Source organism: Neodiprion virginianus, chromosome 6 (genome assembly GCF_021901495.1).
Source record: "Neodiprion virginianus isolate iyNeoVirg1 chromosome 6, iyNeoVirg1.1, whole genome shotgun sequence".
Classification (NCBI taxonomy): domain Eukaryota; kingdom Metazoa; phylum Arthropoda; class Insecta; order Hymenoptera; family Diprionidae; genus Neodiprion; species Neodiprion virginianus.
Genome location: NC_060882.1, coordinates 19734358 through 19761042, shown reverse-complemented (window position 1 = coordinate 19761042; position 26685 = coordinate 19734358). Strand labels below are relative to the sequence as shown.

General features: G+C 35.8%; 1 protein-coding gene across 4 annotated transcripts in view; it reads right to left on the bottom strand.

The window, feature by feature from the left end:
* Positions 1-1301: 1301 nt before the first annotated feature.
* The window catches only part of LOC124306635 (fasciculation and elongation protein zeta-2), a 50075-nt gene continuing 24691 nt past the window's right edge, over positions 1302-26685 (bottom strand). The window contains exons 1-9 of one of the 4 annotated variants that reach the window (XM_046767456.1): positions 15722-16005; positions 12620-12872; positions 3161-3283; positions 2806-2962; positions 2432-2540; positions 2047-2309; positions 1865-1940; positions 1715-1780; positions 1302-1361 (exon numbers count right to left, since the gene is read on the bottom strand). In XM_046767456.1, the coding sequence (XP_046623412.1) occupies positions 1345-1361; positions 1715-1780; positions 1865-1940; positions 2047-2309; positions 2432-2540; positions 2806-2962; positions 3161-3283; positions 12620-12872; positions 15722-15827 (1170 nt within the window). In that variant the 5' untranslated portion in view covers positions 15828-16005 and the 3' untranslated portion in view covers positions 1302-1344. Of the gene's footprint in view, positions 1362-1714; positions 1781-1864; positions 1966-2046; positions 2310-2431; positions 2541-2805; positions 2963-3160; positions 3284-12619; positions 12873-15721; positions 16007-26685 lie in introns of those variants that run through there. The other 3 variants (XM_046767460.1, XM_046767458.1, XM_046767459.1) reach the window with 3 other exon arrangements.

Genomic DNA, 26685 nt, shown 5'->3' with positions numbered 1-26685 from the left:
ATTCGCAAGGCGTGGTATTCTAGATATGTCAAAACTAAGGTAGCGGCACGTGTTTGCATTATTAGAAAAATACCCGTACTCTACATACACTGTTTCTAATCTTTTGCTACATTTGGTTTAATCCCCATGCTTCCACAGTACGAACAGTTGGAAATGTTTTTGATTATCCATAATAAAATAAAAGAAGTAACAAAGCTGAAAATTTATTGTTGAAGCTTTAATGAATACATCAAACTGCGGTCGAATTCATTTATTATTTGCACATGACCTCTGTATATTTGATAAATTATTCCTAAATACATTGAAACATATGTATTTATAATGAAATATCATGCAATGGGCTGTGTAAACTATAAACTATAATTTCTATCGAATAGCTGCTCTTATGTCAACAGGGCTTTGAGACTCAGTTAAGTTGGATCTAGATTTTTGCCATCGTATGTAGGACATTGGGTTACAAGAACAAATGCGAATTACGAACAACTCCGTATTAGGGAGAAGGATATTTTAGTTCAAGTATACCTATACACAGAAATCCGTATGCGAATATACTAAAACCTCTGTGTTTATTGTAAAAATGTAGTTTTAAACATGTGTATATATGTATGTACACATGCCTATGTATATATTTATATACACATACATATATACACATACATGTACATAAATAATTGCCAAAAAATTAGAAACACTCACAACTTGTCGCAAATAGAGTAAAACGTAAGGTTAATAATATACAAATTACACAAGCGCACCATAAAACGTGGCAAGGGTAATCCTAGTGCAGTGATTGTATAAACTGAAGAAATATACATTTACATATACATGATATAAATTAATAGACTAGAAAAGAGTATTTAGAGAGCTTATCTAATTCCGATCTTGTCACAATAGATCATTAACATAATCAATATACGGTTAAAGCTGTATTAGCTACATTCACTATTAGAGATAATATTTTTTATCCATTTTTATAGTTATTCAATTTCTTGTACAACAATTTTTCAAACTTCACCGCAAAATGCCCAACGAGTTCTCGTAGTGCAAATACGAGTCCAATTACCTTACAGATGGCATTACATTGATTTTTGCCTTCTCGCGTCGAGTTATAAATACAGAGAAATCTCAACGAGAGCTCATTTCTATAAGATTTATTGTAGTGCTATATTCGTAGCTGTACCTGTTATTCTATATTATATACTGTCCTAAATTTTAAACACACAGCACAACAATGGCTGAAAGCACAATGGCAAGAAGAGAGGAGCAATCTGCATCTTAATAAATCTTTTCTTCTTTATACGTAGCACAGCGATGTCACGTCGGAGGATATGTACTAGTGGATCACTAGGTGGGGCACAGAACTGAAACATAATTATGTTGAAAATCTTCAACATCTCTTACAGAAAGTAGGTACGTTGCCAGAACTTATATACCAACAATGAATATTCATAGAGGCTATATTCATAAATACTTACAAAAGTCAGCTAATATTTCACCCGCAATTGCTTATAACTGATAACTTAATATGATTACAATTTGGTTTATTACGGTTTACTTATTTTCAGACAATCCTGAAGTTGTATTCCAAGTTTTTTTAAAAATTCATCGCCTGAATAACGTTACGAACTTCAACCTCATGTTAATAACTGGACCGCGAAATATACAAGTATTTATCTCGCACGGATTCAAGACAAGGTTAAAGAAATCAACCCACCTTTCAATATGTAGTCCGTTAATAATGTGGGCACCGTTGGACTATCCTCATTAATAGCCTTTAATACTGAAAACAAAAACACATTATTAATTTCGAATGAAGTTATTAAGTAATTGTTGGTACTTGTTACCTAGAACTTGTAAAACTTACTCTTAATGAGGACTTGTAAAGCTTGATTATCAGGTGGGCCACTATCCATGTGATAAGGTATCACTGTTGTCAAATACTGTAAATTTTCAATATATTTTTGTCTGATTAGAAACGTATTTTATAGGTCTAACGAGATTGACAAAGTACTAATCAGACTTTGCTCGTAAATCTAAGATGGCTACCTTGGAATCTTGTATGGATCTATGCTGCGGCAAAGGACTATTACTATTTTGTATTTGGTTTCTCTTCTTTGTCACGTGGTGATGTCTACGCCGATTTTGAACAGCGAGAAGCAATGAAATAAATTGGTTTTTAAGCTCCTTTTCATACTCCAACTCATCTCTCAATGCCAACTCAGCTATTAAAGTTTCGCTGAGCGCTCCGACCAAGGATTCCATTTCACCGAGAAGCTCTGTTAATTGGCCAGTTGACAGCTGACGCAGTTCTGAAATCAATTGTCAACATGAAATTCCAACTACAATCAAGACCGTGTAAACATAAATGTTTTGATACAAATGAAGACAAGGCGTTATTAGTATGCAAGTTAAGAAGTCTTGATCTTATTACTTTCTTCGTAGAGTGGTGATCCTAGAACCTCCTTACTTCTTTCCAAAGTTTCATCCACATCCAGTAAAGATCCTTCGGAGTCAGCAGACCGTTCCATTGACGGACTTTCCTGCAATGCGGAATATTAAAAATTAGTTATATCTTGCAATTACAACGTTGAAGAAAAATGATTAAGATATAAGCGCCAGTTAAGAAAGTTCCTGACTAAAATTACTCTGAATAAATAATATGATTTAAAAAGAGCAGAACGAGTTGTTATTACATTCAGTCAGCATAATTCTACACATTGAATCCATCGGACATTCATAAAGTACTTGAAAAACTCATAGGTACACGTGACATACTGTCTGATTGAATATTATTAATGCAAATACCTGCATGATGTCATCGATTTCTCTGAGAACTTCTTCTGCAGTTTTTAGTGGCTCCTCAGGGCTGTGCGTGTCAGTGCTACTAGATAAAATCAGGGCATGCATATCCAGATCTGTGGCTACAGCCTCGTCTTCGCTGCTCAAGTCCTCAAGCTCCTGTCTGTAACAAATAAATACGACAATTGATTGAAAATCATTTATTAAATAGAAAAGAATGCCTTTTTGGGTAAAACATCACTTGTAACAATGAAAATGACGACACAAAGAATGATATTAAGAATAGGTAGTACTGGTGTTGACACCGCGATGACAATGACAAAGGAGAGATGTTTTTTTGGAAATTTTCTTTTTCATTTACCTCTCAAGTGAAACAGGTGCCTCGTTTAGATTTAATGCAGGCATGTGCAGTTTTCTTGCATAAGATTTACTCCAATCAATTGGCAAAATGTTTCCAAAATTTCCGGTGATTGTCCACCACATTCTGAAAAATAAATAAAATCATAAATTAATATTCTACGATAGACAAAATTATTAGTCCAATGGTTACGATAGTTATACGTGTATTATACAAGTATAAAATTTGTAAACTCATTTCTAAATACATATCAACGAATTAATTCAAACTTCAATGTCACTCGATTGGTATTTTATCAACATCTTTAATGCTACGAAATCGCATTTTCAAAGAAAACCCAATGAAGAAAGGAAAAATAAACCTCGAAAGCGGAGGTTCATCATAATTCCACTTAAGGGAACATATGGTATTACTGGACACAATAATTTCACTTACAATTAGAGAAAATAAACCCATTATGTAATGCGAATTCTGATAATTCACGATCCCGCGTAATTATGCCGAAATCGCGTCACTGCATGGATATAGGGAAAAAACAATTTATCCGCAAAGTGTATCAGAATACAACTTATTTGAATAAGTATTTAACCGAAGGAAGTAAGCCTCTGCCATCGTCAATGAGTCATCGTTGGTATACAGCGAATGAATGAATAAATGACGTAATTCTCGCAAGACACTTATTACCAATATGGGCATGGAAAAGAAACAGTTACGCTACGCGTTTCTTGACCGTGCTGCTGTACACCACTTGACTGAAAACTAGTTTTTACCAATTTCAATTTTTCGAATGAAAAATTACAAATCAAGTACAAAAACTTTATCACAATATTTTCTTCCACGCAGTTGTCGACGATATGAAACGTGCAAAATTCATTAATGCTCAGTCCCTTTGAATCTGGCGATTAATAACCTCTGTTCGAAACGCTCCGTGCTCACCTCGTCATTATCATTATCATAATCATCTCGCGCGAAGCCAAGGTCTCGGTGAGAAAATGTTTTTACAGTCATCAAAGTCGTATAATGTCGCGAGCAGAGCGTCAGGAGACACTGAACAAACACGAAGAGAAAATAACATAATGTCTACATCTGGCATATGATCCCGGTGGGTGTTTTTCTCGTTCTCTTTTTTAATATGATAAATGATAACTCCGATCGTGAGCACGCAACATTTGTCAGCCTAGCCGCAACGCACGAGAGCCCTTCACCAGAGACCGCAGTCACAGAGCCTTGAATTTATAAGATCCTTAAAGTGATTACGGTAAGAATGTCATGCTAGGTCCAAAAGCCCAAATCGGAAGTTAGAAGAGAGGAGAAAAAAACCGTTTAAAATAATCTCCAGCAATGTTATCTGAGCCAATGATACAGTCAATGCGAATGAAACAACACCTCTAGTATGTAATATAAATGATTCTCAGAAAATTCGAACAAACCAATCTAATCGTAAAAAGTCAACAATTTTGGGAAAGGATTTTTCAAATAAACTCATCGACTTGACTACACGTTAAATTATTCTACTATTTCATTGATATACGAATTTTTCAACTAGATTAGTAGTTCATTAAATAATGTGTTCCATAAATGCAATTCGAGTTGTATTTATCAAGCGGAACTAACTCTTCTATGTAACTTTCATGCGACGGTCTTGTTTATTTAAGTAAGTAACATATTCCGATGGGTTTGTAGATAGCGGCAGATTTAAGATTTTCCCTGTACTATGATTATTGCGCAGTTATACTCAGTTCTCTGATATTTACTTAACGCAACGGCAGCTCTCTAGTTTCCTGTTTCTGTAAAAAAGAAAATTCTACCAAACATGTGATATTGCAATCAGTTGGAAGTAAGTGACTTAGGTCTTGGGCACACACAGCTCTTTACGTAAACAACTTGACCTCCGGACCGTTTGAACCGATACCGAATTTTAAATTGTCATACATATACGTAGATGTATTCCAGGCCAACATACATCACGAATAAGAGAAAAACACTAGCATTAGAGACTGAGCGGTATTGGCACTCAAAAATATTTCATTTATTACAATAATGAGAAAAAAAAATTGACACAACATTATTACATTTTGCTTGCTAACAATTTGCACGTGCTATTATATTCGAATTAATGTTCGTACGAATTTTTTTTTCAGTATTTTCAAGATGTATTGATTTTAAATTTACCTCATATAAGTGTAATAATATTTGCTATCAAATTTGGACGAGTAAGCTAAACTTCTTTTCTAAAAATGTATATGTATAATAATTTTCGAAAAATATTATATTTCATTCAAACGTCTGTCAAGAATTTTAAAAAAATGAAAGAAAAATATAAAAAGGAATACCATTTGTACGATTTGAGCGATTTAGATTACGGAAAGAGGGCTATATTTTTCAACTACGATTATTTCTTCTGTACCTGCAGTTAGTAAAAATAGAATCTTGCAGCAATGGTACCAAACCTGGTACAAAATAATACAGTATCGACCATTGATGCTTATCTACATTGTCGCAGAGCGTGATGCACGTACCTAGGTATAATAATGTTTATGTCGAAAGGCTGGATTACGACGTAAATGTGCACGATTTTCCGTTAGAAAAAAAAGTATTCTATAAGAATAGAATAGGTATATCAGATTAATAGTAGACCAAGATCAAAACAAAAGAGGAATATTCAACTTGATAAGGCTGGATAATATAACGATGATAAAATTTTTCTCTCTCAAAAATTTTGTGCGGTAGTAAAAATGTAGAAAGATTAAAAAGTAGAAGAGTCATATCTGAATCGAATTTTCAGAAGCGGGGCGAGAATCTATTTTATAGAAATTTAAAATAAGAGTCAAAATATCTCGTAGTCAAAATGTAGAAGGGTCCAATATTAGCTTGCTATATCTTTAGTCATTCTATTCCATATTGTAATTTTTCACACGATAATCTTAAAAAATTTTCGCCGCCTCGCTCATAAATTTTTACAGCATATGTCGACCTAAATAAGTTTTTTCCACCCACCAGAAAAACAACTGATATACCGCGGTATACCATAATAACTATACATGCACCATTGTACGTATACCTATATACAACGCCACGTCAGAATTCGAGTCAATTCAGTCCACTTGTGAGGTTAAAACATCGACCACAAAACGATGACCTCATATAATAATGTCTGCAGAAGATCCAGAGTACGAGTGTCATGACGTCTCACTCACTCCGTGGTCCTCGTATTATTATAGCGTGTGACTGATGTTGAATACGATATTCTGCGGTCACCACGATACCGAGTGTGAGAAATGAATGAAAAAAATAAACATAAACATATAAACTAGTAGCTGAGCTGACGTAATGAGACTCGACAGGATATAATTGTATGAAAATCCCACGCGTGGCACACGCAGGACTTTAAGACTTCCTTCCTGACAATGGAATCCGCGAGGACGTGTCTTTGGTCATCACACGCATATACGTGTATGTCTGTACGTGAATAGCCGGAAATGACGTCAAGTGTACAGACATACGTAAGATTCTCAATAAGAATCTGCAGCGTCAGCAGAGATGGGCGAAAAATTTCTCAACTCTGTACATCTGTCTATATCTAACCTGAGTGTGTTGAATAAAACTGCGATATATTTACATTTTCAATAAACAATATACGTATCGATTTATTAACAAAGAACCTGCTTCATTCCTTTAAATTTCTATTTTCGGTTTGTTTTTGTCTTGCATTTAACGAACGTCGTAATTCCGGGAGGAGCCCCGAGTTTGAATAAACGGTGTCGGTGTCATAAGGGCGGTTCTGACCGCGCGTGCGTGATTTTATTGACCTACGGGTATGAAAGGGGGTGGCTGGCTCATCGCTCGATATGCAGGAGAAAAACTAACCGGAGAGTACAGCGAGACAACCCGCAGAAGTACGACAAAGGATAGAGTATGATTGAATTAATTGAGTGAAAATGTAATAAATAATGAACACAAGGCTGACGATCAGATACGTTTCCATGCACAGCATTTTTGTTTGAAAAAAAGAAATACATTCAATTACTTTCTTTTATTTCAGAACAATTTTTGATGATTATTAAGATTATCGTTTGAATCGAAACCTTTTACGAATCTAGTTCGTGTTGACATTGGAATTAAACGAACGAAATGTTGGGATAATTAAGGGAATATATGTATTACTGTCAAGTCGTAAAATTGGTCGCTGAATAAAGTAAAAATATTATCCATTTGTGGAGAGGGCAGATTTTTGTTGGGTCAAAAACTCTTCCGATGATAAGATAGAGGTTAATTTCGAAAATTAATTCCTATAAACGATAATTGAAATGAGACTCGAATGACGGTCTTGAAATCGGAAAAAAATGATCCCCTGGTAAGTTCTTTGCTATAAAAAGGTGAAATTTAAACTGCGTTTGTGAAGAAATTCGAATATTCGTTCATTACACGTACAGAAAAATGAATTATTAGAATTACTACCAAATATAATACGTAAAATAATTTGGAACAATCATTTTTGTCAAAAGTGTTTGGCAGCTGGATCGAATGAAACGCATTTCGTTATACTGAAATTAGAGTTAGTTTTTATTTCCTTCTTTTAAATGAAGTCAAATGTCTCGAACATAGAAAAGTAATCTTTTTACGAGAAATACGAGAAATAATCAGAAAAAAGAAACAGGAAAAAACGGCATGACGAAACGCGTAGTGAACAAGTTCCTGCACTTAAGCGACTCGCTGGTTAACTTCAGCTCTGCATTGCCTAATCCTTGTGTACATGCCTGCCCAAGTTTGTCCGGCTTGGCTTCTTCGGGGCTCGGCAATTAGCGTACCCAATATAAATATCGTGCCACGATATTATGCGTGCAACGTAGGTACGTTTCGCTTACCGCGCCACATTACAGCCAAACAGTCATAATTATAACTGTAACGCGAAACATTTCCGTAGAATACTATGGATATGTAAATATAAATATAGACATTTACGAAATTAAATTAAATAGGGTGTACGAAGTTAGGAGGTTGAAGCTCGTGTAGCGTTATTGTAACGATGCATCTTCAGCAAAACAAGGTCCTTTAGTGCGGCAATATTACAGGATTGACTGAAATTCGGTACAGAAATTGAATTGATCTTCTTGAAAAATACTCCGAAGTTTGAAAATTGTGATATTTTTTTCCACGTTTCGTTGCGTTAAAGTAATTCCATTTTCTTCCAATGTGCTTGGCTCGAGACTAGGCAGAGTCTCTTGATACTTTAACTTCAGACGCATGGAAGATTGATAGATATCAATTTTCGTTCAGCGAATAATTGCGTAACGTCAAGTTTATATATTATGACCGCAATGCATTTCTTCCCGATGCGATGGAGCGTGAGAGCGAAGTGCACAGTGTTTAATAAACCGGTCAGAGAAAGCTGGACAACGAATTGCAAATATGGTCAGATATAAACCGCGGTGTAAAGGTATAATTTACTCATGTAGGTACGCGTGTGCCTCACATCTTTGGATATTATAGGTATTTAGGTCCACGTTTCAGCAGATGAGAAAACTTTTTCCGCTGGGAGAAGGTCTGACCATCAGTGTTTTTGGGAAGTTGGCTTTAGTCCGTCGTTTTGAATAAAATGTGACAAAAATTGCCGATTTTAATGTCATCTATCCTCTAGTTACGCCTACGTAAAAAAAGCTATTGTAATCTCTGAAGATAATTCAATTTTCTACAAGATTATGTTCGTGATATAAAACCGTATTTACTGAAATATATGTTTTTTGACATGTTATTTATATAGGAGAAAATCACATGCAGCTGTTGAACTTGAGCCGAAAATTCTATACTTTTGCAGGATTTATAGTACATACAACGAGAATAAATGTTTAGACCTCGTTTCAGTGAAGAAAAAAAAAACAATTTCCCAATTTTAAACAGTCTAAATTGTGCATGGTAGACAATTTTCATCTCCTAAGCGTAAAACGAACTCGTCTCAACTCAGTTACAAATGATAAATATACCGCAATACTCGATTAACTTCTGTGATTATTTCTGGCGTCTCGGATCAGTGATGGAAAGTCAATTATTTAACTACGTTTCCGCTCCGAAAAAAGTATTCTTTGGGTGAGACGAATATTTACTCGATATACACGCCCACAAATTTCGTTTCATCTAAGCTGTGAATTGACAATGTATTGAAACCTTTAAGATATATGTACTAGAGGTTTCGTTATGTTCGCAAATATATTTCAAACCAAAAATGCAGTAAAGCATAAAATGTGTCATACGCGTTGTACGAATTCGCAGAGCCTGCGGTTGCTGAGAATCATTCCGCGAGTCTATTTACAGGATAATATACATACTCATGTAACTGAAATTCTTTGATGTCCGGTCTAACGTACCAAAGAAAATACCTCCGTTTCCTTAACGCTAAATTGAAGTAGAAATACGATTTAATAAATCATATTACCCGGATTCATTTCCGACGAGGTTCATTGGAAAAACCGAAACGGAAGTGAAATTATCACGACGAAAATCCGGTGGAAATATTTCCTATTATTATATATTCATTTCCTTAATTTTGAAGAATATTCACGTTCGGTGAAGGAAACTGATAAATTATTTTTTTTGAATTTCAAATTCTCCACGCAGTAAATAAAAAATAAATAAATAAATGAATTACGTTCTGTATAATTATAACGACACCGGTACAATTATAAACTCGTGTAAAAATTTCAGACGAAACGAAATTACTTTTTTTTTATTTCTTAACTCTGAGTAACGAACATATTAATTTCTTGATACATATTTCCTTAATTTTCCATGCAATCCATTCGTTGTGAATTCCTTAATATTTCTTTTAGTTTTCCAATTTTCCTCTTATATGGTGTTACGTACTCGTTCGTTTTTTAAGGGAAATTCGTGATTGGAAAAACGGATCCCACTCATCGGAAAATCCGACGACTATATCCCAATGCCAGTGTAAGAATACTCTGAGAAAGAAGAACGGCTGCCTGCTATACCATAGAATTGGTGTGGTTAGTTACTTATTTATACGCGCAACGTGACTATTCAAATACGAGAATGCTTTCGCCTCTAACAAGGAGAGCTCACAGTTTCTTTTAGCCGCACAACGAAGTTCCCCCGGCATTCGTGTCGAGTTTCAGAGTCCAAACTGCACGTTGCAGTTTGGAATACTGTATCTCGTATGGTAGCGCAGAGTTTACAGGAGGATGCATTTTTACGAAACATCATCATTTTACAATTTTAGCATTAACTGAAATTCAGAAATTTGTAACGAAGAAGAATTTTTTATTTTAAATTATAAACACTCACTAAAAAAACTTAATTTATTCAGCCGATTTAAGATATTGGATAAACGTCATCGGCTTTATACCGTCCATTTTTAAATCATCCGCGTCACGCTGTGATTATTTTACACGACTGCAACGAGTTATAAATCATTCTTTCATAATTGTATTATAAATCTTGTCACGCTAAGCCCCCCTGGGAACATGGGATGGAAAGAAAAGTCCGATTGTATTAAAACAGGAATGAAAAGTAATTGATATCCAACTTTTATATACCTATAATATAAATAGGATATACATAGTATTTTATCTCAACAACTGATGTATAATACAACTGTATATATTATCATTGACGAGAACTTGATTTACAGATTGAATCGACTTAATTTTATTATGCTTTCTTTTCTGTAGTTCGGTGTAACCGATAAACAATTGCATCTTATTTTTTAAGTTATATATCGGACGCATATATCCCGTATGAAATCCACTGCTTTAAACACTCACCGTTTTCAATTTCTTTGGAACATTATTTGAGACAATAGTAATATCTCTAAACCTCCAATTTATTTACATTTCATCATGTTTACGGAATCACTTTTAAATTACAAATATTCAAACCTTAAAGTTCCACGTTTTTTGAAATCCCTTATTCTAAGATTGTTACCACAATGGAACAAATTTTCTTCTCCATTTTTCGAGCACTCGGAATATATTCGATTGGTAAAAACCAGTGCTTGACGTTTACAAAATTGCAAAAAAATTGGAAAACATTTTCCACTTTATGAGAATCAATTTAAAGTCCCGTCAAATTTTTTCAACGTGATTTAACGAGTGAAATCAAGATAAATAAATAAATAAATTGGAGCTTTTAAGAATGTTACTATTACTTTAAAAAGTTTTGACAAAATTAAAACTGACGAGGGTTAAAAAAATTGATGGATTTCGCGTGGAATTACCCGCATATATTTACGTACATACTATGTACATGTATACACGTTAATAATAGATACTTCCAAGCTGCACGCGTAGCAAGCACGAGAAGAAAGCGTATAAGAAAATTCGCGATTATCATGTACCCCAATTATTAATTAGCCAACATCAAAGATAACACCGACAATGCTAGTGAGAGCTAAATGCAAAAAGTATATGTATATATACACCAGCTGTTGAAGTATGTTATTTTTCACCAATCCCTAGATAGAACTTAGGTATACATGTAATGTATACAACCTACTGATATACAACAGATATTGTAGGTATTATATAATAACATAATACGGCCGACTGACTAGCCAGGCAGGAAAAAGATGAGCAGGAAGGTTGCAGGTGGAACGCAACAAGCCGTAAAATATCTTTTTGCGTATACATATGTATGTATGTATACACATATAAAGAATAGATTTTGTCCTACGTACTGCGTGAAGTGTATGCAACACGGTGTATGTATAAACACGCGTACATAGCTAGCCTGATTGTAAGCCGAAGCCCGTACAGTCGAGTGAATAATGTCCGCATACACGGTTTGCATTATCGCATTACGCAGGGGCGAGATTAGCGATGCGTAACACTTTAGAAAATATTGTTCATTACCAAAGTCTATCGGTATACCATCGATTTTAATTTTAACCCCATTTTAAACCCAACAACATCAAGTCCGCGACTATCATTATCATAAGATAAACGGAAAAAAAATATCGCACATTGTTTACAGCTGCGAAACATGAGGAGGAATAATTCGCATCGTATAAATATTTTAATTCCGAATGGACAGGTTGTATAATATATATATATATATATGTATACATCGTCTTTACCGAGTTTTTTGGAGTAGATCATTCGTCGCCTAATATAGCGTATGTGTATATAAATATATATATATGAGTAAATATGTACACAATATGAGTATTATAGTTTATTATATAAATTCCATATTGGCACGCGAATTTTACGATCGGTGTGGCTTAGCTATTGCAATGAAGTCATCCGTTGTAGGATCCACCCTCGCACATTTGACTCACAGACTCATATTGTACACAGATTAGAGCGATAAGAGAAAGTGAAAAAAAAAATTGGGTTTCTCGGAAAAAAGATTTTGGATAAAAGAATCGAGAGAACAACTTGATGTGACGATGAACGTGTTGCATGATGTTTTATGATGCGATAGGATAAAATTGCAAGTTTTTTTACTTACTGGCATTCGTTCATGATCTCCTCTTGCGTTCGTACTTGGACCGGGGCGAGGGACTCGACATCGGTGCCGTAATCTCGAAAGCATGATGTGATTTTTTCGTCGAATGTATTAACGAGATCCTCGAGACTGCCGCTGAACGGACTGAACGTTCCTTCCTGGAGAATATCAACACCGTTGCCACGGGTGGTTCCGGTCTCGTTGGCGTTACGATTTTCGCCAAAATTCGCCTCAAGACTCGCGTCCAATAGTTGCTCTGCAATATAAGAAGAAAGTGGAATTCATGTGAAATTTAGGTGAAACTTTCAGTTTCAGAGTGCTTGTAAGGGGAGAAAAAAAAGGGTACTTTTAAAGAAAAGAATTAGAGGATCCGCTGCGTGCAGCATGGAATCGTCGTTGATCGTCGTGCATTATTACACATATTCTACACACGAATTCAATGAATCTGTCTTCTCATTGAAGTCTTGATCGCATCTCTATATTATATTTAACGGCAGGGCATGCCTGACAAGTTGGGGATTTACATTACGAAGGGTTTATCGCTACGACGACGATTAGTAGGCGTTGACACTAAAGGCGTAGATTAAACGGGAGCAGGAACGAAAGGTTAATGTGTTCGGCTCGCGCCGTCCGGTTCTCACAAACAGGCGGCGGCGGCATTTAAGCTGCAGCCTGCATACAGAGGCAGCATGCGTAAGTACGTACGTACCTTATATCTACACGCTAGACTACCGGAGAGGATGCGTAGTCGTTTGCCCTGCGATAAGCGGCGATAACCCGAGGGAAGCCGGCCGAGAAAAAATACGCGGTTCCATTCACAGGCGCGTGTATTCAACGGATATACTATAAGATTTACATCCCCAGTTTCAGCTCTCCTCACCGTGACCCACAATAGTGGCTATGAATAGGTCAAGCTCTTTAGTTTTACTTTAGTGTGACATACGACGAGAGATATTCGTAGGTGTGTGCAGGTTACTGCTGCACAGTATCTACCTATTTTTTTTTTTTTTTTTTTTTTTTCATTCATAACCAAACGAAAATGAAAATTAGTTTTTCAGCTGTAGCTAGAAAAGTTATCGTGCGTTACTGTTATTTTTGATCACGCTCGCAATTTCGAAGTACCGTTAATTGTAACGAAATTTTTCTCGTTCTTTTTTAAACTGCTTCTAGTGGTGTTGCTGCTGCTGCTGCTGCAGCTGCTGCAATTGCTGCGGGGAATGAATGAGCCGCCCCCTTCAATTGCCTCATTTTTCAGCTGTCCGGTACATACAATCAAAAAGGCGACTCATCTCTTTGTCTTCATCGGGCTGGTGTAACTAGGTGTACACGTGTGTGTAGATATACAACCGATAATTTCGCTCTATTTGTAGTGAAGAAGTGAAAAATAGCTGTTGCGGTGACACGATGTAAGCGGACGCAGTGATTAACAAACGTGGACGAATAAATTACCATAGAATTTGTGTATCGTGTACATGAAATTTTTTTCAATTTACGTGTCTGTAAGATAAGCAGCGGATAAGTGGATGGTGTTGACTATGGATGCAGGTCATGTATAACAAGATAATTCGAAACCTCGGAGTTTCGCAAATTATTTCACATAAAAAGTTTTAGTTGACAGGGTGTGGATCGACAAAATCTGGAACGAAAATTTCATCACAGGTTATTCTCTGATTCGTTTTTATATAGAAGCAAGAGTGGGAACTGTATTCTTCCGCAAGTGATGTAGTAATAAAAAATACTTTGATGTAATTATGAATTTGATGTCTTTAATTTCTAGATCATTAATTTTCTACGCTATACACAGTATTTATTTCATTTATTCATTTTACTCGTACTTTTGCCAGTATTATTTACTTCATTTATTTTGCACATCTTGTTCATTTTACTGTCGTTTTATTTATTTTTAATTTCGTATTATATTTTTGTCTTCAGTTCTACTTTATTATTCTATTTTCAACTTTCCTATCTATCATGCTATTCTTCTATGTTTATATTTCCGCATCTTATCATTGCGACCGTTGGTTCGTTCTGTTTGCTTGTCTTATGTGTATAAGAAGGAATTGTCCTATTAACGCAATAAATATCATTATTATTATTAAAATGAATTCCTCGTTTTCATCTCCACATTTTTTTCCAACTTTCCCAAGGATTTCGACGTTTCCCAAATTTGTGTCCATCGGGCGTGTTCAGAAAACTTCACGAGGCGGTCGAATTCGTAACCTTAATGTGACGTCGCGTTTTCTATAACGAAAAATTGCGATTTCGCAATTTTAAAATTCTCCGAAATTCAGTTCGCATGTAAGCCGCAATGAAACCATTTCAAGTGATTCTCATCAGACACCACAGATTTTCTTTGCAATGTTTTGTTTTTCATACGTTAACCAACGTTGCTAACTTCAGTCTCGTGAAATCTTCACGTCTAATAGTTACTTTTCTCCGTCAGTTCACGGAGGTATTCGTCCAACAATAAAAATAACAAAGTAAGCAAATAAACGTAAGAAGATCGTATTTAAATTCGGTAAAATTCTCCCTGATCACATCTGCAGGTAACCATAATGTAAAAATGTTAAAGAAATTCACCGAAATCGCGCGCCTCAAGGTATCCGCTGCCAACCTGCCGGCACCTGCGGCACGGACCGATCGTACTTTGTTTTAAAAAGGTTTTCCGAAAGGTGGATGTGTGCTCGAATCTCGGCTCTTCTCGACCCCGAATCACTTGGCGCATCCCTACCGCGTTTATCCTTTTCTCGCGACGAAAAGATATCCTTTTCAACATTCTCTCCACTCTTTCTTTCCTCATTCCAGCTACCAGCATCGTCGCTGTTCATAAATACTTCGGTCCATTTCGGGGAATGTTAAGTCGAGGGGATAGCGATTCGCGGCTAGCTTCAAACGACTGAAATAAAGAAACAAAAGCCGATCGCGAGGAGATTTTTCACCGCCTCATATGAAACGGAGTTCATTCTTCAGCACAAACCAACAACGCTAAGTGCGAACAATAACAAATACCCGCTCAGCTCAGTCAGCAGCCGCTTTACACGCGGAGGGGGGGGGAATGAAAAGGGTCGAGGCAGGAGAGAAAAAATAAAATTGACCATTCCGCACCTGTCAGCAAGTTGATATTCTTGAGGCTGGACGTCTCCTCCTCTTCGAAGCGAGCCAGGGGTGCTTCAAACTTTAATTCGGCCATTTTACCAGCCATGTCCCTCATGATAAACCACTTGGCACAATTCGGACAGGGAGATAAGCCACCGGTAGAGACACAATCACTTCAGCTTGGAGTAAGGTTGTATTTTTTTTCACAGGGACGCGGAGAAGAAGCCTACGCGACAACCGTGTCAATCCTGCTCCTCCGACGTTCGGAGGGCGACTGAATCAAGGAGGGGAAGAGAATGTTGGAGCGAGGAGTGGGGGGCAGATGATTCGACGTTACCATGCCGACCGTCAGGAGAAACACGACGCGAGTAACGGGAGGGGCTCTCATCGCCTCCCTGACGACCGCTCTCCTGTTCCTCCGCGAAAAGATTACCCGATTATACATACCTCTACGTAGAATCTTTCGATCCGACATCAACTCTTACGATTACCTCGAAAGGTATCGAGAGACGACATTCCCGCCCTTCTCTTCCGTGCTCGTTACATTTTTTACGTGCAAAAATCTTTGTGTATCCGGTTAATTTTCTCAAGCAGGTCAACGTATTATTTTCATTTTCATTTCTATTTGTGTTTATATTCTCGTTTTTTTCCGGTCATATTATTCGCTAAAAATATTTTATGATCTTCTTTTTTTGTTTAGTCAGTCATTGTGGTACTGGAAATATTAAAGCTGTTAAGTTAGAATTGAAAATATAGATTGAAAAAGAGTTTAAGATTCAGGGAAATTGTAAAGTCCCAGAGGGGCCAATAAAGATATAGAATTGATGACGGTATTTTTCGTTTTTTTCATTAGTCAACACCGAGTTGAGTTTCATTCGTGCAAAGCTGGTTCTATATGCGTATTATTATAATTAGAACGCAGAAATGAGGTTGAAACTTTCTCGTTTGAATCGTGCGCAATATGAGTGTCGACGATGTTTACCTTTACATTAAATCGCCGAATGGCGCACGTAATAAAACGTAAGACAATAGCCAATATAAATTCATTGCTCTGCCTATGGCGCTTATAATTGAAACGTTAGTTCTCGCTTTATAAGGGGACGATTTTTTTACCATTTGATGTGAATTCAAAATGATTACTTATAAAAATAAAATTACACTATACCTTTTATCACCATTCCACTCGCATTCACCGCTTCGTTTATCAATATTTAAAAAATCTTCACATTCGCTGTTGCACGTGCAAAGCTTAGCGTAACACAAACCAGTTATATTTTTCCTATGCTCTATATAAGTATGCCGCAGAGAAACAGAGAGTGCATAAGTGTATTAAAGAACGAAGACCACTGACATAATATTGCGTTCGCGCAAGGCGAAGGCTAATTGGGCATAATTTTGTTAATTATACTACGATGTACCGATTACTTCAAAAAATGAAATATTCGAACCCTTGCAAATTGCAACAGCGTTTCGTAAATAACGTCGCTCATAATTAGCGAAGTTTTACGTTTCGCAATACGTAGAACTGTCATTGTTTAAATTCTGATGAATAAACAATTTCATCAAATATAGTAGAACTATTTTTTTCTGGTTTTACCAGATTGATTCAAACCAAAGTTGTGCTTTGTGTGAGTGAAAATATAATTGAATAGGGTGCATATTGAGGCGAAAAATTGATATCGAATGCTCGGAACTATCCATCAGCACTTTTTAATAGTTAATCGGATTATTTACGTGAATAATTGACTCGCCTACCGAAACATCTTGTATTTATGTTTTAACCAAATTAGTTAAGCATCGTTCATATCATAATCGCGGGGCAACGTTATACCGAAATGTCGACGCGGTAAACTAGTCGATAAGCGACTCTATCTAACAGCATGTAGCTGAAGCGTAAATGAATGACCGAAAATTGTAATGCTCAGCCGACTTGTCAGAAATCTGTCGGTAAGACAAGACCTATACCGGCGGTGAGCTGCAAGGCAGATGGCGCCTATATTCAGAAACCCGCCGTACCGATACGTATGTTAAGTCAGCAGCTACTAGGCGCTAAATTCCTATAGCGCGAATTTAATTTCCTGTATTTCAACGGAAAGGTGATATTTAGGTATGGTTTTGAGGAATCTTTAGAAGGCTATACTTCCAAGATTATTTTCAGAACAACTTGAAACGAAAAATTTCTTTACTCTGACAATTTCTGAAAGATTTTTACGTGCAAATAATTGGAAATGCATGTGGATAATATTCTAATCCACATGAGGATTAATCTGTCCACAGCAATAACTGTATGTAAATGCATAAAATTACATTAGCTCACATGTAGGTTGTAATTTTTGTAACTGAATATAGTGATTACGCAAATCAGCTACCGACAATGATGTGGTGAAGTAATAAATAATTATATGATATGTTTATGTATACAAGGTGCAGGACTGCTGTATACGTTGACTGCCGTATAGCAGTATAGTTTAAACGATAGAAGAAAAGAATGATGGGAGAAAAAACGTCGATGGAAAGTGGAAAAAATCCGTTGATCGTTAATCATAGGTGCCACACCTTCGACAAATAAAAGAGAACAATTTCATTAAAAAAAACTTGATCGTTACTCAATCTAGAATATTAATCGTGTACGTACGTCTAACGGCCTATTGTTTTATCTTGACGATCTTGTCGACGTAATGACTCAACGCGTGGAGCAAAGTATTCCCTGGAAACCTATTTTATAGATTATTAACTCATCGAAGGTCGCTACATGACATTTACAGGCGCAAACGTCTGCCCTTTCGTAGGTTTATCATTTTTTGTTGTGATGTTTTACACCGTCGAGCATCTCTGACATTTTTACAACTTCAAAATGCTGCTTGATACTAAATTTAATTATCACCTACTCCGGTAAAGATTTATTCTCCCTCCAATAATTTGTATGCGAAGAAGAAATCTGGACGTATGACACACGGGGAGGTTGGCAATTTCTGCAATCGTTGGCAAAACGTTATTAAACTAATACATACGTATGGTTTATACCTATCAATTACCGATTATATGATAAGAAATATATGTAGACAGGCATGTTCACTGAACAAATGAGTATAATGCATTGCAGGCACGATCATTCGTACAGGTGAGCGGAGTGGAATAAATGTTGTACCTGATCGCAGAAGAAAGATCGAGATGGACGACAATTCCAGAAATTATCCATGAATTCTATACGACCTTAGTCGTTGTACTGTTCTATTATTTATAAAGACAGAAGACCGTCACTCTGCACAGTCGCCGATGCATAAGTGCGTTATTCATTAACATCAAGATGCTCCGTGTTATAGTAATAAGATTCCCACGTTGTAAATTCATTTGAGTGAATTAATTTTGCACTAATTCCATAAAAATCTTTTCGTATTTATTATTGTACAAATTAATAAACTCTCCTAATAATCGGCGATTTTATTTTCATTTTATGCATATTTTACAAATATAATTGAATAAATTATGACGAAGCTAGTTCGGTACTACCTAATCAAGTCATAATTTTATATAACAAATTTTGCAAATTTTCCAAGTGACCTTGACATCAATTTTTACTTTGTTTAAACAGCCAGTAGACGTTATCTAGTATAGTATTGCAAAAGGTGGGTCATAATGGATGATAGGTTTAAAAAAAAACTCAAGCCTTTCCACTACCGTACGTCGCGAAATAAAGTTTGCAATTTAGACCCCTGCTATACCTGTCCACATTTTAATTACGTTGCCAGTCTTATTCTTGCCAGTAATAAAGTGAAAGATAAGTGAGTAAGCAATGCGAGAACGGCGAAGAATGTGGTATCGAGGCTCAGCCATCAACCAAGCATCATTGTAACAGAGACTTTATCGCGGATCTAATAGATACATCGTGGAAATGGCGCATTCCATATGAATAAATGCAACGTCAGATTTTCAACCAATTCTTCTTCACGTGTCACACCTATATTGATACTAAAGCTCTTTCTACTTGTTAAACCGATATTGAGAATACTTTTAATTTTGCAAGATTGATCTAACATTTCTAAACAACGTTTTCAAAAAAAGATTGTAATCAACATCAAGTTACTTTTTACCAAGGGAAATCAATCTTCTCAAGATTCGGAATAACAAAATAGAAAAAAAGTTTGATTCGGATGTGAAATGGTTATGGAAATGGAAAACTTAACTAAGTTGACTTAGAATACCCTATATGTATGCAGATAAATACGAAGTACGATATCAAGCCAGATAAGTAAAAGCTCGCGTACATTTTTCTGCGGCATACAATATAATTATAGACTGAAGCCACATTGATATATGGCGGTAATTTGTTGTAGGTAATCAATGTATGTATCGTTGCCCGTATTGTAACGCATAAGTGTAATATGTACGATTTTGAAATCAGGATAACGCAAGACCAAGATGTGGCCTTCCGTTTACCTGCCTTTTATTACGAAGCAGAAAGAAGGAGTAACTGCGAACAGAATCTAACGCGAGGCTGATCGGCGGAGTTTCGATTTACAATTAGCGAATAACTTATTAGCGGGGATAGTTTCTGTATGTAACGTGGATAATATTATACATAACTAACGGCTCACTATATGTATAATACTATATATATATATATATATATATATATATTATGTTATTGGTGATCGGTCAATTAAGAAAACGTAATTTTAGTTAACGTTTCGACCCGGATATGGGCCCTCCTCAGAACGATTTATTTAAAAACTGTCAAAAAAACAAACAAAAGGAAAATAGGACTTAAAAAATTAACAATGGTACTAATAGTAATCGGACATAAATATTGCAGAAGTAACATTCCCAGAGACAATAAACATTGTTGATAGTAAGAACCTTATGAATAATTATGATAAGGATGTTTTTTGATGTTATTTACCTTTTGAGTTAAGTAGGTGTAATAAGATGTAGTCTATTTCACAATAACAATTGGCGGAAACTGTGTTCTTTTTAGTGACGGTAGACAATGTCAATCTTCCAGTTGTTTTTTTTTGTAGGAGTTAAAGGTTGGTAGTCATTTATTTAAAAGATTAAAGAACTATGTTTTTTTTCCACAGTCAATATGTCATAGTGTTAAAAGGTTATTGAAAAAAGTCAATTAACAATGAAATTAATTCACAGATGTCAATTAGGTGGAGGTAAGATCTTTATAATTACATCCTACATGTCTAACGAAATATTGTTGGTTGAACCAATTGGTCCAACAGGTGAATAACGACTGATGGGGGAAAACACAATAATCCAGAGTGAAGGTGAACATATTATAAACATTATACAGAAAAAACAATAAATATTTGGAACGAAAGGTTATGTAGAATGAACTGTAAATGGGACCTAAATAATAATTTTTTTTATATATAAAAAAATAAAAAAAATTAGTTAAGGTTAAACAATATTTGTTGTGTGGGCAGAGATTAGAGGTTTGTAAATATTGCTTAAATGTTCAACGTCTTGTCTGAGATTTACCGTATTGGTATGACCTACAATGTTGCACATTTCTAAAAGCAATCTTCTGTAATAATTTTGTTCTTCACAAAGGATGTTTGTGTTGTCAAAATTGAAAGTGTGTTGTTTATCAATCCTATGTTTCGTTAGAGCTGTGTGCCGTTCATCTGTCATATACATGAATATACAATATACATGAGACAGATGAACGGCACACAGCTCTAACGAAACATAGGATTGATAAACAACACACTTTCAATTTTGACAACACAAACATCCTTTGTGAAGAACAAAATTATTACAGAAGATTGCTTTTAGAAATGTGCAACATTGTAGGTCATACCAATACGGTAAATCTCAGACAAGACGTTGAACATTTAAGCAATATTTACAAACCTCTAATCTCTGCCCACACAACAAATATTGTTTAACCTTAACTAATTTTTTTTATTTTTTTATATATAAAAAAAATTATTATTTAGGTCCCATTTACAGTTCATTCTACATAACCTTTCGTTCCAAATATTTATTGTTTTTTCTGTATAATGTTTATAATATGTTCACCTTCACTCTGGATTATTGTGTTTTCCCCCATCAGTCGTTATTCACCTGTTGGACCAATTGGTTCAACCAACAATATTTCGTTAGACATGTAGGATGTAATTATAAAGATCTTACCTCCACCTAATTGACATCTGTGAATTAATTTCATTGTTAATTGACTTTTTTCAATAACCTTTTAACACTATGACATATTGACTGTGGAAAAAAAACATAGTTCTTTAATCTTTTAAATAAATGACTACCAACCTTTAACTCCTACAAAAAAAAACAACTGGAAGATTGACATTGTCTACCGTCACTAAAAAGAACACAGTTTCCGCCAATTGTTATTGTGAAATAGACTACATCTTATTACACCTACTTAACTCAAAAGGTAAATAACATCAAAAAACATCCTTATCATAATTATTCATAAGGTTCTTACTATCAACAATGTTTATTGTCTCTGGGAATGTTACTTCTGCAATATTTATGTCCGATTACTATTAGTACCATTGTTAATTTTTTAAGTCCTATTTTCCTTTTGTTTGTTTTTTTGACAGTTTTTAAATAAATCGTTCTGAGGAGGGCCCATATCCGGGTCGAAACGTTAACTAAAATTACGTTTTCTTAATTGACCGATCACCAATAACATAATATATTACATACGAGGTCGAGAATTCTTACTCATCATATATGTATAATACTGCAATAACGGCAACTGCTGCATGCAGAAAACCTGGAGATATACTCGTTAAAGATACTGATGTGAATTTCGTACATTTTCATTACTTGAGGGGGTGCTCTGGTCGATTTCGTCGTTGTCATATATTTATCCGAATATCGAAGTCCACGTATCTCATGCGCGAAAAAGGGCTCAGTAGCCCAATTCTTGTACACAATTTTGAACAAAAACACCGCAACACGTTTTCATCTGACGCAGAAGTAAAGAAATGGCATAGACACTACAATATCGCAGTAGTAAATTCGTAGAACTTATGCCATTTCTTTATTTCTGCGTCAAATGAAAATGTGTTGGAGTGTTTTTATTCAGAATTTCGTGTACAATAAGACTGTCAAACTCTTCTTTGCGTTTGAGTTACGGGGACTTTGATATTTGGAGATATATACTTCAACGTCGAAATCGACCAAGACACCCCCGTAACTGCACGAAGTAATTATAGCATCTACCGTGATCCATTATACTGCATTATGCTCCCGGTCGATAAATCGACCTTCACAGATCGTTGGATTACAATTTGTTAGACAAGATATTATTGTAACATAATCACGACGATGAACTATCCCCTGTAAAAAGTACATCTAAATTTTGCGGCATCGAGACTCGGGACAATGGTGGCACAGCTTTGCAAGAGTATTTTTCTTTATTTTACATCTTCAAAACTGTGAAGCCAGATTTGCACATAATCGGTAACGTGAAGTTTACTTTAAGACAGAAATAATAAGATTGACGAATCAGGATATTTACAAAGACAAATTGCACGAGGACTCAATGAATCGGACGTTGATTTTTTGCATCGAAACATTGAAGTTGCGAAATCCGTAGAATATGAGTGTGTGCATCTGTGTAACCAATTACGGTCGAATGGGTCATCAATGAATTCTCGAAACCGGTTCAAGCTCAAATTAATCCACTTAAATGCCAGTCAGGTGCAATCGGCATTCTATCGCCGAGTTCGCTGACAGATAAATCACGTGTAGGAAGGATGGTCTAGAAAAACAAGTTGAAACTTCAGGTGCCGGTACCAAGTGAAATATTGCAAAAGTTATTTGCCTGTAGCTTTTTGAGGAATTATCCGAGCCGACTTTACGACCGTAGTTAACCCTAGTAGGTCCACGATTCGAAATGCTTCAAAAATGAGTTCGTAAAATCTAGAAAAAATATTTAGGTATTGCTTAAGGATCGGCGAAAAAGCTCTCTCAGTTTTCCCGACCAAAATTCTACGTTTAAATGTTGTAAAGCATCGGAAAAGTTAAAGAAAGTTCTAAATATGTCGAAGAAAAGCTCTTTATTTCGCGTAAAGAATGGCGCAACGAGGCTCATTTCTACGATTAAGATACTCTACGAGATGTTTGAAAATTATTTCGGGTGAAAATTGCTTAATTAACGAAGAAATCACTCGCTCCAAACTTCGTTACGAAAGTATCGTGTGGTAAAAGATTTTTACGTCGTGGGTGAGAAATTGCGTGGCCCATTAATTTTCAGGCGGCTCCGTTCTACGTGTGAACTTGTTTCTGCGACAGGATCAAGAATTTGCAACGCGATCTTAATAATAAATTATGAGAAAATATATCTCGCGTTTAGACGTTTATACAGTCACGCTATATATGCTCGAATTAACACGAATGTAAATTATGCTAATCCTGTGTCATTTAAGATTACAACGTGTAGGTAATGAATACAAAGTACATACAACGCAAATACGACCGAGTCAAGTCGCGGTGTCGGTATGCATGATACACAAGACGGGAACGAAGTTATAAGACCTTTTCATTTTTGTGAACAATTGAAGAGGAGAATATAAAACGTCTTTTCTAGCATTTTTAATACTCCTCCTCCTCAATAAAAGTCCTCCCAGAAATAAATTTCTAGTAATTGCGACTTATACCAAGCGGTCCTTGGTTGTTTTAATTTTTTACAATAACCGAGAATAACATTGCAGTTCTGGGTTTAAAATGTAAATGTGTTTCGTAGCTTTAACCGTAAAATCTATAACTATGCGTTACTATTCTTTTCGATTATTTCACTCGTATACGATATTTTCTTGTACCTATTTCGATATTTTGATTTTGGTGCGATGCAACAATAAATTGATGTTAAGGTCTTGTTAAACGGAACAAATTTAGTGAACTAAACAAACAGATTTAATATTGAAGTAACGAAAAAATTCCGTATTCACAACTGTAATCGATCACACCGAATAAATACTAATTTTATTAAATTTCGATGCAATGCCAACGATATTAAAATCGATATTGCAAAGACAAACATTTCACCAGCATTTCTTAGTCACTATAAGAAGTTTCTTGCTATTGATACGGAGAATTTTGTCACTGATCGCAAGTCTCATGAGCTGAAGTGACGGTTTGATTTAATGGGTAAAGAAATACTGTAAAATACTCAATACACTATGAATTGCCTTTATTACAACACCACTTATCAAATCAATCAATTTCTTTAATAATTCGAGTGTACATATGGAAGTTCTGTTGCAGATGGATAAAAAAGAATAACTCCACTGATGGATTGAATCGTCTGCTTCGCGTGCATTTGTGTTTGTCGACTGTGCGATACTCGCATCAATTATCCACCTATGATTACCCCATGCATAATGCAACCGGTACAAATACGGCACAAGGTGGAACGAGGCCCGCAATCAATGAAAATTTATTTCCATCTCATACCTATAAACGGAATGTACAATCGTTTGCAACACAATAAACGTATTATACAGTTGCACGAGACAGCACTTTCATTAATCGTGTAAATCCGCATTGTAATAATAGGATACTGAAATGAAGTCATAAATTTCTTACACGTAGGGCATTCCATGCTAATTTCGTTGCGGTTTCACCCTCGATCTCTTGTATTGGGCCGAAGATTTTTTATACGATTGTTTTGACTCTCGTAGATAACCATTTTTTTTTCCCATCGAATTTTTCACGTCGCTTCGAATTATCCAAATAACTAAATACGTTATAACACCGGTTTTAAAAAAAAATTCTTTCGTTGGTTAAAAAATTGATCACACATTTCAATCCGATTTGAAAAAATACGAGGAAAAAACTGAGTGACTTCGAGAGTTGGAAGAGTCGTATAAAAATTATCCGTCTCATCCTGATTGTGAGAGGCAAAGAATTAGACCTAGGTCGAATTGGTATGGAATGCGGTATACAATCGGATGCACGGGGTTATCAGCACTGCGAATGCTCAACTGTGTCAGACAATTAGCGCACTTATCATACTCGGTAAATCACCCGAAGGGCCGATCGTAACACAAATAACTACGTTTGCTGGAATTCAATTCGCGACTTAATTAGCGAGTCATTTAATTAAATCAGTCGTAAGTTGAACGTTGATGCAATGCAAAGTTGGCGGTCATTCCAGTGTGCCCGCATTTATCACGAGGTTTTCTCCTCTCGTTTTCTCGTACAACGTCCAAATTTGCAAGGTACTTCACCGACGTACAGTAAAATGCAAAAATGACCTTTCGGCTAATTTGTTTTCGGTCCGAAACCAAGATGCGAGTTCGATTTTATACGAATTATGTGACAATGGCTGGCAACGCGGCTGACGTGAAAAAATGTAATGCGTTGTAACGTGATTCACATAGGATCGAACTCGCATTTTGGTTTCGGACCGAAAACAAGTTAGCCGGAAGGCCATTTGTGCATTTTACTGTACATGTTCAGAAGCGAACGCCTTGACCGATTAAATTCAAACAACTACCCGGTTCGACTTGGTCTCCTCATTTCCGCCACGCGTGCAAGCCTCTCGTGAGATACAAGCATGTGCGTGTGCTTGTGTGTATTTGTGTGCGTAGTTATAATGGCGAATAGAGCCCACGATCTCTTTAGGAAATGGGCACCTTGCTCCGCTGGGTGGGACAACAGCGTTCATTTGTGCAAATACCCGACCACTTCCTTATCAAATGTAATAGAAAAATTGGTGACTAACATTTCGACCTCATTTATATTCAGATCGAGATATATTGTAAGATACACGTTACCGTGCAACACGTTAGACTGTCTGCTGAAAGAATGTCATCCGTATATACTTGTAAGGAAGTTCTGTTGCGTATGAACTAAAATGAATATAGTTGAAATTATTTTTTAAATATTGATGGTTATTACAAGGAAATTATTACAAATCATTTTCTGGACGTTGCAACGTTAAATCTGTTTCTTCAGCTGATTGTTATATTTTTTCAAGTTAAATAAGA